Source organism: Heloderma suspectum, chromosome 2 (genome assembly GCF_057233095.1).
Source record: "Heloderma suspectum isolate Gila_16-S chromosome 2, 16-S_ref, whole genome shotgun sequence".
In the NCBI taxonomy this organism is placed as follows: domain Eukaryota; kingdom Metazoa; phylum Chordata; class Lepidosauria; order Squamata; family Helodermatidae; genus Heloderma; species Heloderma suspectum.
Window position 1 is genome coordinate 30,248,991 of NC_139459.1, and position 18,290 is coordinate 30,267,280.

Genomic DNA, 18,290 nt, shown 5'->3' on the forward strand with positions numbered 1-18,290 from the left:
CCCCAAATAGCCAGCCCTGTACATTGCACTGCCCAGGTAGCATATAGTCCTGACGGCTGTGCGCGACCTCCAGTATCAGAGGCAGGATGGCCGCCCACAGCAGTTGCTGGGCAGCATGGGCGGGAGGGTGCCGCTGCGCTCATGCCCTGCTTGCGGGTTTCCCCTGGGCGGCTGGGCGGCCACCGTGTGAGCAGAATGCTGGACTCGATGGGCCTGATCCGGCAGCGCTCTTCTGATGGTCTCCGAGACAGGGCCAGTGAACGAAAGGGGGCTTCTGCTCGCGCGCTCCCTCCCTCTCTCTCTCCGCCGTGCTGCGGGGGCCCCATCCGGCCTGCCACGGTGCCCAGGGCGAACGCGAGAGGTGGGCGCAGCTGCTGCCCTCCTCGCTCGCGCGCTTCCTTCCCGCCCCAGAAGCGGCGACGCTCGGGCAGGGCAGGGCAGGGCAGGGCAGGGCAGGGCGGAGGCGCGGGCCCCGGGGGCTTCCTGGCGGGGGGCGCCCGCGTCCCAGCCTCCGCTGCTGGGCGAGAGCGAGGCGGACAGCGCCTCTCGCCCGCCCGGCCCCCGCGAGCGCCCGCCGCGCGCGGCCAGGCCCTCTGCCGCGCCTCTCGCGCCGGGGGCCCCCGGAGGCGCAAAAGAGGCGCTCGGCGCGCCCGCCCCCGGACCAATGAGGCCCGAGGTGGGCGGAGCCGAGCCGAGCCGCGCTGCCTCCCAGCCCGGAGGAACCGAGGAGCGAAGCTGCCGACGAGCGAGTGATCCCCAGCGGCGCGGGGCACATGGTCGCAGCCGGAGCGGGCGCGCTGGGCTCAGGCGGCGACCGCCGCTCTCGCCGGCGCCGCGGTCCTCCTCCTCCGGGGCTGCGCGGGCCGGCGCGCTCCACGCGGCCCGCCGAAGGCGCGCGCGGCTCCCGAGCGCGCGGGCTGCGCGCCGAGATCCGCCGCCCCCTGCCCTGCCTGCTGCTGCCGGAGCGACGCCGTGATCCGGCCGACGGGGACCCCGGAGAAGCCGGCGATTGAATCGCCTCCGCCCGCCGACCGGACAGCGGCTGGTTGAGAGACCTGCCGGGGACGACGCGAGGCTCTGGCAGAGAGTAACTGAGCGAAGCGACCAGCTTGGGATTCGCGACGGATTTGGAGGAGGTCGAGCGGCAGATTGCATCTGAGTAACCGGGCGGGGGAGAGAACTGGTTTCACTAGGAGAGAGGGATGGGAAGTCCTCCTGACAGAAGGCAGGATCGGTTTCCAGGCTGAACTTCGAGAAGTGCAGGACCTCGTTTTGAAAAAGAGGGGGAAACCCTAAGAGGAAGTCTAGAAACTCACCCTGCATATGTAGGGAAAAGGGAGGGAAGCCCCATTTGCTGACCAGCAGAATTGCATTTGGGGGGTGCGGGGTTGTTTTTATTGACCACCCCCCTTTCACCATTTTCTTGGTTTTCTAACGACAACCACAGCCCTGCATCGTTGCTACTCCCATCTCTCCCTGTTCTGCCATTGAAATGCAGGCGTTTTTATTCCCCCCCATCTGGATATCCGTTGTTTTCTCTGCCTGACTTCAAGCTGAAAGTTTGCCGCCTTGACGCTCAATCTTTATTTTTTAAAAATCCCACACATTCCCCCCTGGGGGCTGGCTGTCATCATCATGTCTTTCAACCACACCGTGATCTCCTCTGCCAACAGCTCCTCCAATGGGACTGGAGGGCCAGCTGAGCCCAGCAAAGCCCTGACGATCCCCACTGTCATGTTCATCTTCGGGGTGGTGGGAAACCTCATTGCCATAGTGGTGCTCTGCAAATCCCGGAAAGAGCAGAAAGAGACCACCTTCTACACGCTAGTTTGTGGGCTGGCCGTCACAGACCTCCTGGGCACCTGCTTGGTGAGTCCAGTCACTATCGCCACATACCTGAAGAAGGAGTGGCCAGGTGGCGAGCCACTTTGCCAATACAGCACCTTCATCCTCCTCTTCTTCGGACTGTCTGGACTCAGCATCATCTGCGCCATGTCTATTGAGAGGTACCTGGCCATCAACCATGCCTACTTCTATAACCATTACGTGGATAAGAAGCTGGCAGCGCTTACTCTCTTTGCCATCTATGTTTCCAACGTCCTCTTCTGTGCCCTACCGAGCATGGGTTTGGGTAGCACGAAGCTGCAGTACCCCCAGACATGGTGCTTCATAGACTGGCAGACCAATGTTTCCACCCATGCCGCCTACTCTTACATGTATGCCGGCTTCAGCTCCTTCTTAATCATGGTCACTGTGGTTTCCAATGTCTTGGTGTGCATGGCCCTGATCCGCATGCACCGCCAGTTCATGCGGCGCACCTCCTTGGGTACGGACCACACCGCCAGCCGCTTGTCGGACGTTCGCCGGCGCAGGAGCTTCCGGCGCATGGCAGGGGCAGAGATCCAAATGGTCATCTTGCTCATTGCCACCTCCTTGGTTGTGTTGATCTGCTCCATTCCTCTAGTGGTGAGTAATACTGGGTTACCCCTTTCTTCCCAATATCATCATTGCCACTACGGATTTTCCTGTGTAGAAAAAAGCCAAACACCACTATCGCTTCTGTGGCTGAAAAGTAAGGTTTCTACTTGCATTATTTTCATGCATGTGATCTAAAAGTTCTTTATCCCTGGGAAAAGTAAGGACCCAGCTCTGTCTAAAACTTCCTCTTTGACATTGTTCACTACTAGGCCGGTGAGAGTATGGCCATGTTCACACAAGACACTAAGAAACACCTTTGAACCACCTTCTTGCTATTTATTGCACGCTTTAATGCTGATAACACAACTGCAGAACCCTGAAGTGAAACCAAATGTGTATGCTTGCCGGTCTAAGTTTTAAATAAACATTACAGTCAAAATTGGGGCGGGGGGATGGATTTAAGCCTGATATATGAAAACGCCCTTTGTGCCCCATAAAATATCAAGAGCTCTTCAGATATACAAGCAACCCCATCTATGGACGAGTTAAGCCATATTACTTGAATTCAATACTCGTGATCTTCTTTAAAGGCACAGAAATAGACATGCAGCACTGTATTTTGTGTGTTTACTTAGAAGAAAGTCTCACTGCACTCAGTGGGGCTTTCTTCCAGGTGAGTGTGAATAGGCTTGCCGCCTTAAATCCAAATGTCTTTACTTAATTGGGTTGTGGGACAGACTAAACAATTAAAAATAACACAGCGTTGCTTCCAGCCCTTCCCATAGAAACGCATCCAGAAATTGAGCAAGATACTGCCCAGCTGACAACTCACTGGAACTGTTGACTGGATTTCGAAGTGTTTATAGGACTACTGCAAAGTTTGCAGAGCCACTCAAACTTCAGAGAATAAAGGGACTGCTAAACTACTTTAACATTACTCCCTGTTAGTAATATGTGTGTTGCATAAATATTTCTGGATGGAGGTTTCAGGCTGAAAGATTTACAGTCGAGTGCTAGTGTCTGCAACCAAACCTGCTCTTGTCAGGATATGTCAGGAACTGCTGCTAATTTTAGCAAAAAGACCTTGGGTTCAAGGAAGACTGAAGAACTCCCATTGAGAATTATAGAGGTGACATGATTATTGCAAGGTTTGTGTGCTTGCCTGCAGGAGGCTCCACCTCTGCCAACGGGGGTGGGGGGACAACCCTCGCTTTAATTAGTGACCTACATCTGTTTTCTCCTCCCTTTCCCATTTGACTCCCAGGAAGGTAGGGGGAAAAAAACGAAATACCAGTTGTGGGCTTAGCTGAGACCTGTCCCCCTCTTATAAACTTACCAGTAAAACGTGGCCAACTCTTTTTTTTGGCAGGGATCTGTTAAACAAATGACAGTGCATACTTGCTATCGCCCCGCCCTTTCATCCTGGGAGCTTAGCAATTGTTGTTAGAGAGAAGTGTGTGTCAAGGACCCAGCTCAGTGCAATGGAGTTTATTGTAGGCGAGAGTCATTCTCAAATAGGTCTCTATCAAGGGTGTAGCAAAACCAGGGAGCCTCATAATGAAGGGGAACAGAAGACTGGGCAGAGCGCAATCCTGGGCTATTTAGGTAAATGGTATAATTTTACATGTTTGGCCAGTTTTGCAACATAACTAACATAATCCAGCTATGGATACCTGGTGTGGGATACCAGCACTCCTTAAAGTAGTCCAGCTTGTGTTTTGCAGTGTGTAACTGTATATCGTTCCATGTGGCACTGCTTACAGGGACTGTACTGGATGCTGTTTTGCACCTGATCTCTTTCTTGCAGTGCTATTATTTCCATTTAGGTGGCAAAAGTATACATCACCACCTACGAAGAGCATGCAGTAGATTCTTTACACACACACAAAAATACTTTCCGCACAATAGACCCTTGTGTATTCCCATTGGTACTTTTACATTCTTATGGATATGTTCTTGAGGTAGGAAGGAACATGACTGTGAAAAGCAGCCCCTTGCAATATGGAATGCATGAAGGCAAAATAATATTTTCTAATGAGATATTGCATGTATAATATGTTAGCAAATGGAGGGTATCTCTGTTTAGTTGTGTACTCCTTGACAAAAACAAAACAACCCCCTACAGCTAAAACTAATCTTGTTTATTGCTCAGACACACAAACATGTTTTGTTCCAGAAATGGTGTGATCCTGTAGTCTGTGTAATAACCTAAGCATTTCAGTATTGCTGTAATTTGTAGAGGTATTAATTGGAATCCCTGTTTCCCCATCTAAACATATCTTAAATGGCAGTTCGCTGTCCCGGAAGCTAGATCATTACTGAGTGGGCAGTGTTAGAGCCTCCCACATATTGTGAAGTGAGAGAATTCTGGACCATACTACTTAAGATAGCAGGTTGGAGGCTGCTATATTTTTACTACATGTAAAGCCAGCACACCAAGGAAAGGACAGGGCTAATTGTTTCTGCCTAATGTGCTGGTTTATGTCATGGAAGGACTTGTGTTTTGCTCTTGTTGCTTTTTTAGAACAGGGAGGGAGCATTTAAAAATATGAATGCCCCACCTGCAGTCTCAAGTGGTACAGCCCATATAGTAGCAGCTCATTCTTCATAAGGTGTAGGCTTTTATTTTTAACCCTTTGGATAGGCTGCTCTGGATAAACATCCAGAACTCCAGGTTGCCAGGGGCGAATGTCCCCTTCCCTCTGGCAAATAGGACTCCAGGTTGCCAGGGGCGAGTGTCCCCTTCCCTCTGGTGAATAGGACATTTTGCACAGGTCTCATTTCCACTGCATTTTTCAAGCCAGTAAAAAAAAAAAAATCAGCAGGATTCCCTTCTGAGAAGCAGGAGAGACTCCCCCTGTTTCATACCGTTCCCATATCCCACACAAATAAGAGAAGACTCTGGTTCTCTCCTAAACCTTCAATGCATGCCACAAGATATAGGAGATGGGATCTAGGGAGGACAAAAAATGACTGGCTAGTAAGGCAAGACAATATTTGTGGACCCCTGGTTCTCAAAAGTCTCTCATGATAGACAAAAAAAACAGATATTCAGGCATCTAAGATACAGGAACTGCAGGACCATTTTTCCAGAAAGAGTTGCACAGTTGTGTTACTAACAGTTACACTAATATGTATGGGTAGAGTTGAAGATGGTGTGTCTAAAGCAGAAGTTAATGGGTAGAAAAACCCTGGTGGTTTCATTTAGTGTAGCAGGTTGCAGAGACTGAAGAGAGAGCGGCTTCAGGAAGCACTAAAATAAATATTTGAACACTGTGGGAACAAGATGCTGGACTAGATGGTCTGATCCAGGAGGACTTATTAAAAGCATCTGAGATTGCGAAATGAAATAGAACATGAGAAATGGCTCAATGGAAACAGCAGTTGGCCACAAAGATGGGAGAATCACATAATAGTTCAGATCTAAACACGTTCAGATCTAATCACATAATAGTTCAGATCTAAATTACTTGAACGAAATTCCACTGAGTTCAGTGGGATTGACTTTCCAGTAAATATCCTTAGAAATGCACATAGTTTTTTTAAAGAGAAAAGATGTACTGGTGATTAAATTATGCACCCATTACAGAGGAGATTGACTGAGAGTTGAATTTGCTTTAGTGCATTATTTATGTATTACACTATGTGGGTCTACATCCTCACAACAACCCTGTGAGGTAGATTACACTCAGAGGAAGTGACTTTCCCAAGGCCATCTTGTGTGCTTCATGGGTCAATGGAGATTTGAATGCAAGTATTTCTGGTCCAAGTCCAACACACTCAAGTGCACCAAATGTATTTTGTGTTGTGCAAATGTTAAAGCTGATTGTGGCATTGCTGGTGCAAAAGTCACTATGAGGCCGTGATATTCTGTAAAATTTCTTACGGAATAAGGGGCACAGACAGAACAGAGAGACTTTGCCTTCACAAGGCTGACAAAAGACAGAGAAGATCCAGTGAATGGGGCTTGCCCTTTTAAAAAAAATGTACAGGGGAACAGATAAGTATAAAAGTTACCATGCTAAGTTATTCCAATTGCCATTAAAACTGGTTAATAAATACAAAAATAGTTAAATGGTAAGTCAATTTAATTAGCCCCCTAGACCTCATTTCAGAAACTGGTGTCCTTTAATTTTATAATTTTCTAAGCAATGAAAGAATCAGGTTTAATTAACTAAGCTCTGACAGAAAATGGGAAGAAAAGAAAAGCACTCAGACAAATAGAAGTGTATCACTTCTATATATGTGTTTAAAACTTTCATAGATTCATTGTCAAATATTGAATGAAGGCTTTCAGCCTACCATTAGAGTGAAGAGGTAGTTAAGAAAACGAAAGAAGTGTATATTTAACAAATAAGCAAAAGACAAACACAGTAATATTTTTGGGAGTTCACTGCTGCATGAGGCTAAGTAACATTACAATGTTGTAATGTTACTTTATTGTTTTAAACTGTTCTTTTGTTGTACATCGCCCAGAGTGGCTGGGTGACCAGCCAGATGGACGATTAATAAAGTAAGTAAGTAAGTAAATAAATAAATAAAATATTGCTATTATGTTAATCCCCCAAAAATACATGGGGTTTTCCCTTGCTTTATGCTCATGGCAACCTTATGAGGTAAGTCAGGCTGAGAGAGAGTGACTGGCCCAAGGCTGACTCAGTAAGCTTTCTAGCGGAGCGAGAATTTGAACCAGTACGAATCAGACACACTTTCTTCCACTACCAACATACTGGAGAAGAGTAACTGTGCAGGCCAATATATTAAGTATAACAGGATCTTGCATTTGAGGAGACAGCTCAGATCCTCTGCCAAGCCATTCTTCATTTCACCGAAAGTGCCTCAGTGCACAGCTTATTTTCCATTGAAGTGCTAGTGACTGACTGTTAACATATGAACATAAAAAGAGCCATGCTGGATGAGACCCAAGGCTTATCTAGTCCAGCACTCTGTTCCCACAATGGCCAACCAGAAGCCTTTGGGAATCCCAGAAATGAGAGCAATAGCCCCCTCTCACTTCTGTTCTCCAGCAGCTGGTACTGGGAGGCATGCAGACTCTGATACTGGAGGCAATACATAGCCATCATGACTAGTGGCCATTGATAGCCTCTTTCTTCATGAGTTCATTGGAGGTACTGTTCATTGGTACTGATATTTAACTTCTGAAGTGATACATACCGGGAATGAAGCCTGCCAGAAATCATGACCTCTGACCTGAAAGGTGTTACGCTTAATCTCAAATTCATGGTTGTGCTGATGGTAGTTATTCATTTGTGGAAGAAGACACTTTCCACATGCTCAAAACCAGTCTGTTATTGTTTCATAGGGTTGCCATATTTCATCTGGCATGATCATTATGCCTTTGTTGCATGGCAGAAATGAAATGGGTGCAACTTTCCCCAGTATGGAGATGTAGTCTTGGGGAAAGTTTCACCTGTTGAGCTTCTGCCTGTCATACCACTGTTTAAAAGTGCAAGCCTTACTTCATGTGTTCTTAGGCTGGACCTTGGCCGAAAATAAAACCTGACTGAAAGTAGGCCTCTTACAGTAATTAGAACAGTGATCTTTCATGTTTTCAGAGCCTGCAACATGGGATTAACTTTTCATGTTTTACGGTATCTATAATGTTTTCCTTCTACCCTCTCTTCTTTAAACACATAACAACTTTAACTACAGCAAAAGTAAAATGATTGTACAGCGCACATTAGGTAGAGGTCTCATACCCAGTTCACATGTCCCGGTGGCAATCCAGGAATTGCAGGATAAGTGGAGCGAACAAGCTACATGCTTTTAATTAACAGCCCAGGAATGCCCCCGTTTGGGGGTTGTTTTGTGATGTGCAAACCTAGAAACTCTTGGTTGTTTATGAGTTAAACAACCCAGAGTTAACCCAACAATTGATCATGGTTCGTTGTTGGGTGAACTCTGGGTTGTTTACATAAACAATCCAGAGTTTCTGGCTTTGCACATAACAAACCAACCCGGAACAGGGTATTCCTGGGTTGTTAATTAAAAGCGGAAATGAGAAATGTGCAGCTTGCGCACTCTGCTTTTCACCACAATTCCTGGATTAAACAATCCAGGAATTGCCACTGGGATATGCAAACTGCGTCTTAGTTGTGGGTCATGTCCCACTAGTTGACAACCATAGCTCTAGAGAAGTGCTCCCAGGTTTTGCTACGAGGAAATGAATGGGGATAGGACACCTTCATGTGGAGAACACTTTTTCCCATCCAGTTCTACAATGGGAGCCATTAAAATTCCTAACAGCTCAAAACTTGGTGGCTGTTCTGCTGTCACATGAGATAAGACTACATTTCTGGCTGCCAAGAAATGCAAAAAACCCAGAAGCTTGTTGAAGTGTCAACCCATACAGGTGGCAAAACTACTCCAGGCTGAGCAGTCTTAACCTGAGGTAACTTAGTCACCTTTATCTTCCTGCCAAGTGTTGAGGAGAATCATTTTTAACCACCCATCAGGTACAGATGTGTGGTGGAGCAATCATCTTTATTTACCCAGCATGAGGACAGAAAAATGTGGTAGGGGGAGCGGGGTGTGATGTCTTCTTCTACTCATCTGTGTTCACCTGGGCTCTCAGAACATAGTCAACCCATAAAGTCCCCATGTCTTTTAGTTTTGGTGTCAGCTGGCATTAATGACATAGCAGACAAGATTTAGGAAGAATATGGAGAAATACTAAAAGAAATACCAAGTTCTTCTGGGCAAAGGTTACTTAGTAAATTTGGCTTCCCACTTATTATTAACTAGTTATCTATATATGGCCGCGTATCAGAATGTGATAGAGGGAATTTTATGAGGACAGGTGAAGACTTTGTGGAAGGCTACTCCTTTGTTTGTTGTGGGAGGTAACTGCTATAAAAAGGGACTTTATGGTAAGGCATACTTCATGTTTACAATTAGTCAGGAGGGGAAAATCCTTTCTTCCCTTAATGTTCGGGATAGGGATAGACGCTAACAGCCCATTCAGGGTTGGCTTATGTTACTGCCTTTCCGTATGTAAGCTTTCCATGTGCAGGGAGACTTTGACACAAGAGTTTACTCATGACAAGCTGTCTTTCCTGTGCATTCTGAGATGATATAGTCACATGGAGGCCTGTACCACATCCAAACCTTTATCTTTGAATGTTCTCTTGAGGACCAGGTTGAATTGTCTCTGTACCTTTCCCTCTGTGGGGGAGAAAAGCAGTTTTGGGGCTGAGGCGATTTTGATAGGAAAAAGGATCTATGGAGAAAGGGTCGTTCTTCTTCCTGCTTCTCCACCAGGCTGTGTTTCAGTATCAAAGCAATCATTTCAAAAAATCCCATAGGAAGACTGCTCACACCTTTTCTAATGTCATATCTAGGTTGGATCACACAGTAGTTAATTTTTGAATGCAGAGGTGCCTAGGAATGAAGCTTGCCCAAAAGTTGCATTCTTTCATTTGGAAGCCTAATCTCAAACTCATTTGGGGCTAACCGTGGCTACCTCATGCTGAGATAAATTCCTTTCAGAAACTTACTTTTCACTTTTACCGCACGCATTCTAGACTTGAACTCCAGCAGTGAAAGTGGGTACAAGGTAAACCCACACAAGAGGGATTTTCCCACCTCCCTTGGTTTAGCTCAGAAGAGGGCGGGTATAGAAGTCATGTGAAAACTTTGACAAGAGCCCAAACTGCCTTCCCCAACCTGGTGCCCTCCAGATGTGCTGGACTACCATTCTCATCAGCCCCAGCCAGCAGGAGATGGCTGAAGATAATGGGAGTTGCCTTTTCCTGGCTAAACCCTTTGCCCGTTACAGTTAAGCACAATAGTTCTGGCTCAGACGAAGCCCCAAACTACATTTCGAGAACCTAGTATTCTACTACAGTCTCCCCCAACCTAGTGCCCTCCAGATGTGTGGAACTGCAATTCCCATAATTCCCAGCTAGAATGGCCATGCTAGCTGGGAATTATGGGAGCTGCAGTCCCACACATCTGGAGGGCACCCAGTCAGAGGAGGCTGCTGTAGTACATACTTCAGAGGTGGTGAGTACTGCAAAGAATACTGCCCATCTTCTTATGATTTGTAAAAATCCAAAATACAGATCCATCCACCAACCAGCAAATAGCATTAGGGTTGATTAGTTTCAGCTAATTCCTTGCCTTAGGCTGCAATACTATGCAAACTTACCTGAGAGTAACTCTCATTGAACCTCAGTTGGGCTTATTTGGGGGTTGGACATGTGTAGGAGAATTGCACTGTTCGAGTTGGATAAGCAGCACTGACCTTGGTGGTGTTGGGTAGAACTTCATTCAGTTGCAGGCTTGTCATTTGCCTCATTGAACCAGATTTGGAAGGTGTGATTATTACTGGAAGGCATCAGGCCCTGCAAAAGGTACAGTAAACAAAGATGAATTCAGCTTTGTGATAAAGAAAAGCAATTGAACTAAACGTTCTAGCAGCCCGTTTAGTGTCCAGTGGGTAGTGGTTTTTTTGTTTGGTTTCTGTTTTAGTCAGGCGTACCATGTCAGCATTGTAGGACTTTTAGCAACAGCTGGATACACACTAATATTTTCCCAAAGTGAGTGGTCTCTTGCATTGTGGACAAGATGTTCGTCTACGAGTGGGATTTAGGCCATGACTGTATTTCCCCAGAGTAGCCGTATTAACTCAAGGGGATTATTGGGGAACTTCATTTATGCAGTTATCGGGAGAGGGGGGGTGGGGGGAGACATCTGTACAATCAGGAATTTAGATAAGCTTTTTCTGTCTGGATTTAGAATTCAAGAGCAGCAGTACTTGCAAAAGAGTTGATGAGAAGCAAAGAGTTAGTAGATAGCCATTATTTCTAAAGGATTATCCATTTGGCCCCAACATGGAACAGTTGGCCCCAACATGGCACCCTCTAGGGGTGTCTGACTTCAACTTACATCATCCCTAAGCTGGTAGGGGATGATGGAAGTTGTAGTCTGACATCTCTGGAGGGTTTCAAGCTGGGGACGGCTCTCCTAGAACACGCAATTACCTCATGACTGGCCTGCAGAAGAGGCTGTTCAGTACCACACTTTTTCACGTGTTGGTATAAAATGTTTTTATATGGGTGTGAATTATGTGGCTGAACTGAATGGCTTCAACTGTACATCTGGTACAGGCGGACTCAGTAGAGGCCCATGACGTCCCTGTGGTGCGAGCATGCATCTTTGGCACTATATAACACGTGGAATAGCCTTTAGGGCCCTTTATTTTGGAGACTGTTGATCTGGACCTTTATTTGGTTGTTCTCCTCATGGTCTTTAATCTCACCTTGAGATTTATTTAGTTATTTATTACAGAGGTATTTATCATTTGTTTAGATATGAACATCTAAAACTACCTTATCCTGAGTCAGGCCACTGGTATTTCCTGTTCAGTCTTGTCAGCTTCTGACTGGCATTAGCTCTCTAGGGGTCTCAGGGGGTTTTCTCATCACCTAATACCCAGTATATGTTTACTGGAGATGCTTGGATCGGATCAGCATGCAAAGCCTGTACTCTACCACTGAGTTAATGGCCTTCACTCAGAGATGGGTAGCCTAGACCTCCGAGGCAGAGAGATCATACAATTTCCTACTCCTTTTAGGAAACAAATTGTTCACATAGATATCTGTGGTCAGGCAGGCTTAGTAAACACCCTTGTGGGCTACTAACTTGTGGGCTTATATGCAAGACTGAAAATAGAATCATGTTGAACCATATGTAAAAAGAGCATCTAAGGCTGCAAGCCTATAAACACTTACCTGGGAGTAAGTCCCAGTGAATTCAGTGGGGATTATTTCTGAGTAGACATGTAAAGGATTGCACTATGAAAGCAACAAATATGCACTAACTTGGCCCTCATACTGCCTTTAACCTTGACCACCCAAAGTCAGCCTTAATAGAGCAATGTGACAGATTCCTAAATGATGTTTGGGTGTAGGCTTTGGTGAGTCACCAAGGAAAGAGAGATCCAGGGAGTAACTTGAACCTAAGCTGAAAATGTAGGCCTTTTCTGGGGCAGGAGAAATAAGCTTAGTTAATTACCATTTAGTATGGTAATTTTCTTGTTACCACTTAGCACTATGAAACTGGACTCATGACATGCTTCAGTGGATCGAAATTTTGGATTTGGGCATGAGTTCAAATCTCCATTCTGCTGAAGATTCACAGTGCAGCATTTGATAAGTCCCTTGTAATTTGCCTGTTTTCCCACTGTAAAATGGTTCGTAGAATCATATAGGGTTGGAAGGGGCCTACAAGACCATCGAGTCCAACCCCCTGCTCAGCGCAGGAAGCCTGATTCCCAGGCGGTCTCCCATCCAAGTACTAACCAGGGCTGACCTTGCTTAGCTTCTGAGATCAGACGAGATCAGGCACATCCAGCTGTAGATGAGGAAATATTGTTACCTAAGGCCATTGTTTTTCAAACTTGTCTGCCAAGGACTAATTGAGCATTTGCTCTGTAATCCTTACAAAGGATTCTGGGGGATATTTTAAGGCAATCCCTGCACATTTTTCCAAAGAGCCACAGTGGAGCCCCCTATACAGGTCAGGGCCCTAGAGCGGGGGATAGGAACGCTTTAACCCTTTGACCGCCCGCTGCAGGCCCAGTCCAAATCTGAGCCCCCATGTCTGCAATATTCATTGCAAAAAAAGGTCCCATTTATTTTTATGGGACCTTTTTTTACAATGCAAATTGCAGATCCCCCCAATGAGGCGCCGGGAGTTTAAAGCCTCCTCCCCACACTAAGGTGCAAGTTGCCCACACTGGGTATTTGCAAAAAACGCCAGCACCCAAACCTTGGATTTAAGGGTGGAGCTACGTGACTAGCATCACATGTAGTTCGCTCCCGAGACTCTCTTGCATCTGCACATTACTCGGGAACATCATAAGTGGTGGGCTGTCTCTCTTTCAGGGAAGCTTACCTGCCATTACTGGTCTTTTTATTGAGGAGCATCCGATAAGCTTTCAAGGAATGCCAGGTTCATGGAACAGTTTGGGAACCACTGCCCAAAGTTATGTATATAGGGTGGGCTCTAAATAAATAAAAGCTTAACTCCTAACTGCGTTAGAGATTAACTCCCTGCTACTCATTGAGTGCAATGACTATCATTTGAATTTTGGTACTCTAATCTGTTGGGCGTTCAAATCCTTCACCCTTTTTGTTTGTTCTTGCTGCTGTTGCTCCTCCTTTATTAAGCCAACTTTAAAGTTTGTCCACAGCCATTCAACGCCAAATCAGATAGCAAGCCTCTTTTCGCTTTCATGCTTTCCCAAATCATTCGCAAGAGAGAAAGGAAGGAACTTCCAGAAGTGAAGTTACTATGCCATCTAGTGGTTAGAAAATGTGTTCACTTGAATTCCACCAATAAGCTTTCAGATCAAGCTAATCTCTGTTCATTCATAGCACTACTCTCCAGTAGAAGTGTGTATTTCCATACTGCCAAATGCTAAGCATAAGGTGCCTTTTGAGATATTGCAAGAAGTGTAAGATAATTTACAGTGTAACAAACCAAAGCCATTATTCATTGTTAGAAGATATGGCCATATTTTTCTTTCATTCCTTATTACAGCCAGCTATCAGCTGTCCCTAACCTTGTGTGCCCTTAACTCTCAGCCCCCTTGATTAATTTTGGTATCCATAAATTAATCAACTAAGCCTTTAGTTTATTAATCTAGTGTAACTAACAAATGAAAGCTTGCAGCCCCTACCTAATAATATCCAGTGTTTTCTGAATGTCCAAAGCTTCACGTACATTATCTCTGCAGTGTTTACAAGCCTGTAAGGTAGGTCAGTATTCTTATCTCCATATTGCAGACCAGGGTTGAGGGCCACTGTGACAGGTAGAGGCAAGTGACTTGCTTAACACCACCTAGCAAGAGCTGAGATTTGAGCTGGAGCCTTCCTGATCTACAGCTCAGCCTTTTAGCTGCTCCATCAGCTCATTCCCAAAATGAAAAGTGTGATTACTTTAGGAAGCCGTCCAGCCAAAGTTCAGTACCTGCATGTCCCATTGAGTTCAACTGAAGTGTTAAGCACATGCTAGATTTTCTCCCATTAAAATGGTGAGTCTTAAAAGTGAATAACTTTGGCTGGGTTGCACTCTTAGTCTTCAATGTGCCACATAACTTTCTTTTTGCTGCAAAAAGTGCTACTATGACTACTTATCTGGAGTTAGTTGGGCTTGAATGTGAAGACCACCAAATACCTTTAAGTTCCTGGTTGTTATCTGGTGCATTTGTGGCACACCTTTAACCATTCATGGGATCACAGCCATCATTTTTAATACATTGTAAATAGGACAGAGTAGCTTCACATGGAAACATGTCAACAACACAATTTAGTGCAGTTCATCATCCTAAGTGATATACCTTTTTACTGTGGGGGGGCAGGGGTTCATTCCAGGAAACCTGTCTTTTAAGAAAATAACAAGCTGCTACAAGCAGAATTTGGCAGGTATATAAAAAAACACACCTTTGCCTTGAATACTCAAGCCTTGGAAGATACCAGCAAACACTACCTCTAACCTCAAAGAGCCTACAGTTCCAGGCCTGTTCCTGAAGGAGAATTTGCCTGTGAGATGGAAATTCAGGGCCAATTTTGTTTTGAAATGTATATTTATGGGAGGCTGGCTGGATTAGAGTATTCAGTGATTGGCTAGATTTCCCAAAATGGCTCAAGGCCACATTCTGTAGCTCCTTACACACCCAGAACACTTAATAGCAGAGCTGGTTGTACTGAAGGGTTGGCTATTAAAAAAACAACAAAGAAACCTGTGATGCTTAGTTGAATGCTCTAAATTAGGGAGTAATGACTAAACACCTCGGAGTGGAGACAGCAGGCGTATCAGAAATACTCCACGAAAGGTTTATTGACCAACGGGTATTCCAGTGGTTTAGATAATGTAGAAGAGGGAAAGGTCCTTTATCTTTGCATTAAGTCAGCTGGCTGGAAATTTTTCCCATTCTAAAAATAGCTCCCTTCCAAAATTACGGAAGGCCTGCCCTTCCTCCCTCCCTTCCTGTTGTAACCGGCAATTGCTAAGCCAGCCATTAGCTTTGAAATGTCAGCCTGGTCTTCTGTAATTGGATTATCTATGGATCCTTATTATTGTTTTCCCCTTTCCAGGTGCGTGTCTTCGTGAACCAGCTGTACCAGCCGCCTTTAGTGAAGGACATTCAGCAAAACCCTGACCTACAGGCCATCCGCATAGCCTCGGTGAACCCAATCCTTGATCCATGGGTGTACATTCTGCTTCGCAAGACTGTGCTGAGCAAAGCCATTGAGAAGGTCAAGTGTCTCTTCTGCCGCATCGGAGGGTCCCACCGGCAGCACTCGGGAAGCAATTTCAACTGCACGGACGGCCGCAGGGCTTCCTCCACCACAGCCGCCCATTCGCCCTCCTTCATCTCTCGAGAGTTGAGGGAGATCAGCAGTACCTCACAGACTCTTTTATATCCCCTGGAGCCAAGCGAAGGGGCCGTTGGTGAACGTATGCTGTTGCCAGGAGCAAGCAGCAACCTGGCCCAATCAGATACGACATCCATAAGGACACTGAGGAGCTCAAACACCTCAGAGTCTTCACAGGGGCAGGACTGTGAGAACGTCCTTTTGGTGAATGAACTCAGGCTTGGTGGTGGGGTCAGTACTACTCCAAAGGGCAGCTCCCTTCAGGTCACCTTCCCCAGTGAGACACTGAACTTATCGGAGAAGTGTATATAAACAGTGAAAGGAATTAAGATGCAGGTGGCCCTTCAGAAGAAGACCTAGGAGGAACTGGTACAACGGACGTATCAAATGTCCACGCTTCACCATCCAGTCTGTTGGCCTGTCATGGCTAAGGCACACCCAAGGCCTTTCTGGCTTTTCCCTTTCCCGGTCTAATGGGATCGAGTAGCCATTTAGAGCAAAGTGGACTAGAAATGGGCACCTCATGAGAGACCATGCAGGACACAAAATGGCAGCCTTCAGGGTGGAAGTAAGCATCCTACCTTCTTGGCTGCTACATCTCTCTACACGTTAGGTGTGCGAAAGAGTAGCTGCTGTGTTCTGAAGTGGTGTTTTTTTAAATTCTATCATAAGCACGGGCCTTGCAGGTGATAAGGATCAGCCTACAGACTCATCCTCCACCATCAGACCCTTCCAGGGTAACAGATGAATGTACTGGTTCAGGAGCACAGGGTGCTGCTTGTCGCATGGCCTTGGGGCTGTTTTCGTTAGTCCAAGGTTGGAAAGAGTTGCCATTTCCCCCACCTAAATATAATTGAAGCATACTTATCCCCTATTCCTCTCTACCCCCTTATTACTTAATAAGGTTTAGAGAGAACTAATTAAAAGGCAGTTGCTGGTAGCTGTGGAAACTGCTCCAGTTGATATGGAATTGGAAATCTCTCCTACGGTGTGAAAAAAAATGTGAATTTCTCTGCTGTATATATTGTGACTGAATGTATTTAAAATGCTGTATTCTTCTCTGTGAGAAGGTTAATTATTAATACAAAGTATATAGAAAAGAAATATTGCCAGTCTTCTTCTCCTGCTGATAGATAATTTTACATTAGATTTGTTTTTCAGATACGCAAACTCAGTGGGCCACAGCAGAGCTAATTCGCAAGACAGGATTGGAGGAAGTTGGAATTATAGGGGGAACATGTTATGATACCACTGGGGGAAATAAAGGCTTTATGTTTTTAAATGTTCCAGATACTGTGTGTGTATACTTAAAAAGAAAGCAGAGTTTATGTGCTGGGAATGTGTTTTTCGTTAAAATGCAGTGGCCTCTTGCCTAGGCTAATAATCCACTTCTCTAAACATTTGATACATACGTAGGGTCCAATCCTGTGCAGGTTTACTCAGAAGTAAACCCCACTGTGTTCAGTGGAGCTTACTCCCAGGTAAATGGGTATATGATTGAAGCCTTAATGGTGCCAATAGGAAATTTATCCACATCAAAGTAGTCCTCTGAAAGTGGTTGTTGGATCAAGGTCCCAAGCACGCATCTCTGGCCAGCATCCACCTTACCCAACCCTAATCACATTTGTTTGGAAGGAGGTTCATCTGAGTTGAATTTAGACCAAGGAATGATGTTTAGGATTGTAAGGCCAGGACTAGTTCATGCAGCCAGTGTGCAGAACCATTGATGGGTATGTGGCCCAACCAGGGTGAGGGGTGTTAATTGTATGAATTGGTGCCTCCACATGAAGATTTACATGCCGCCACTGCAATTCACGTGTTTGTGGCACCTCAAAAAAAAAAAAAGGGACACTGCAAATGGCATAAATTTGGGGGCTGCATGTCTACTCCTGACTCTCACAATGGAGGTGTTGGTTCATCTCATTGGGTCATGAGCCCATCATGAATCCATCCTGGTGTTGGAGGTGATCATATGAGAGCTGCCAGTGGTACAAACCAGTACCACTCTTTAAAAAAACCTAAAGCAGATTTTTACTTGTTAAATGTTCTTAATAGCAACAGTGCACTCCACTTACACAGCCATAATGTTGCCAGTTGCTTGCACTGAACACTTTCCCCCTCTCCATAGATCAGACTTTTCCAACCTGGCATCCTCCAGATGTGTTGGACTTCAACACCAACATCTGGAGGGCACCACATTGGGGAAGGCTGCCAAAGATGGAAAAATACTTGTTACCATTTATGTCAAGGAGAGGATCACTGTGTAAGATTCACCTCGTTCACTCAACATGTGCTGGGTGGTTTTTGAATGTTCAAGCCATGGTTTGCCATGTCGTCTGAACCCAAGGACCATGGGTTATGTGAAGGTCATTTAACCCTTGCATAACTCATGGTTCCTGGGTTCGGACAACACAAGCCGCGGCTGCAGCTTGAATCTTTAAAACGGCCACCAGCATGCACTGCAGC

General features: G+C 45.7%; 1 protein-coding gene across 1 annotated transcript; it reads left to right on the forward strand.

Moving 5' to 3' along the window:
- Positions 1-693: 693 nt before the first annotated feature.
- PTGER4 (prostaglandin E receptor 4) lies at positions 694-17,656 on the forward strand. The gene is made up of 2 exons (XM_084833131.1): positions 694-2,466; positions 15,543-17,656. Exons 1-2 carry the CDS (start codon positions 1,636-1,638, stop codon positions 16,134-16,136), a joined length of 1,425 nt encoding a protein of 474 aa, XP_084689257.1. The 5' UTR covers positions 694-1,635; the 3' UTR covers positions 16,137-17,656.
- Positions 17,657-18,290: the final 634 nt, after the last annotated feature.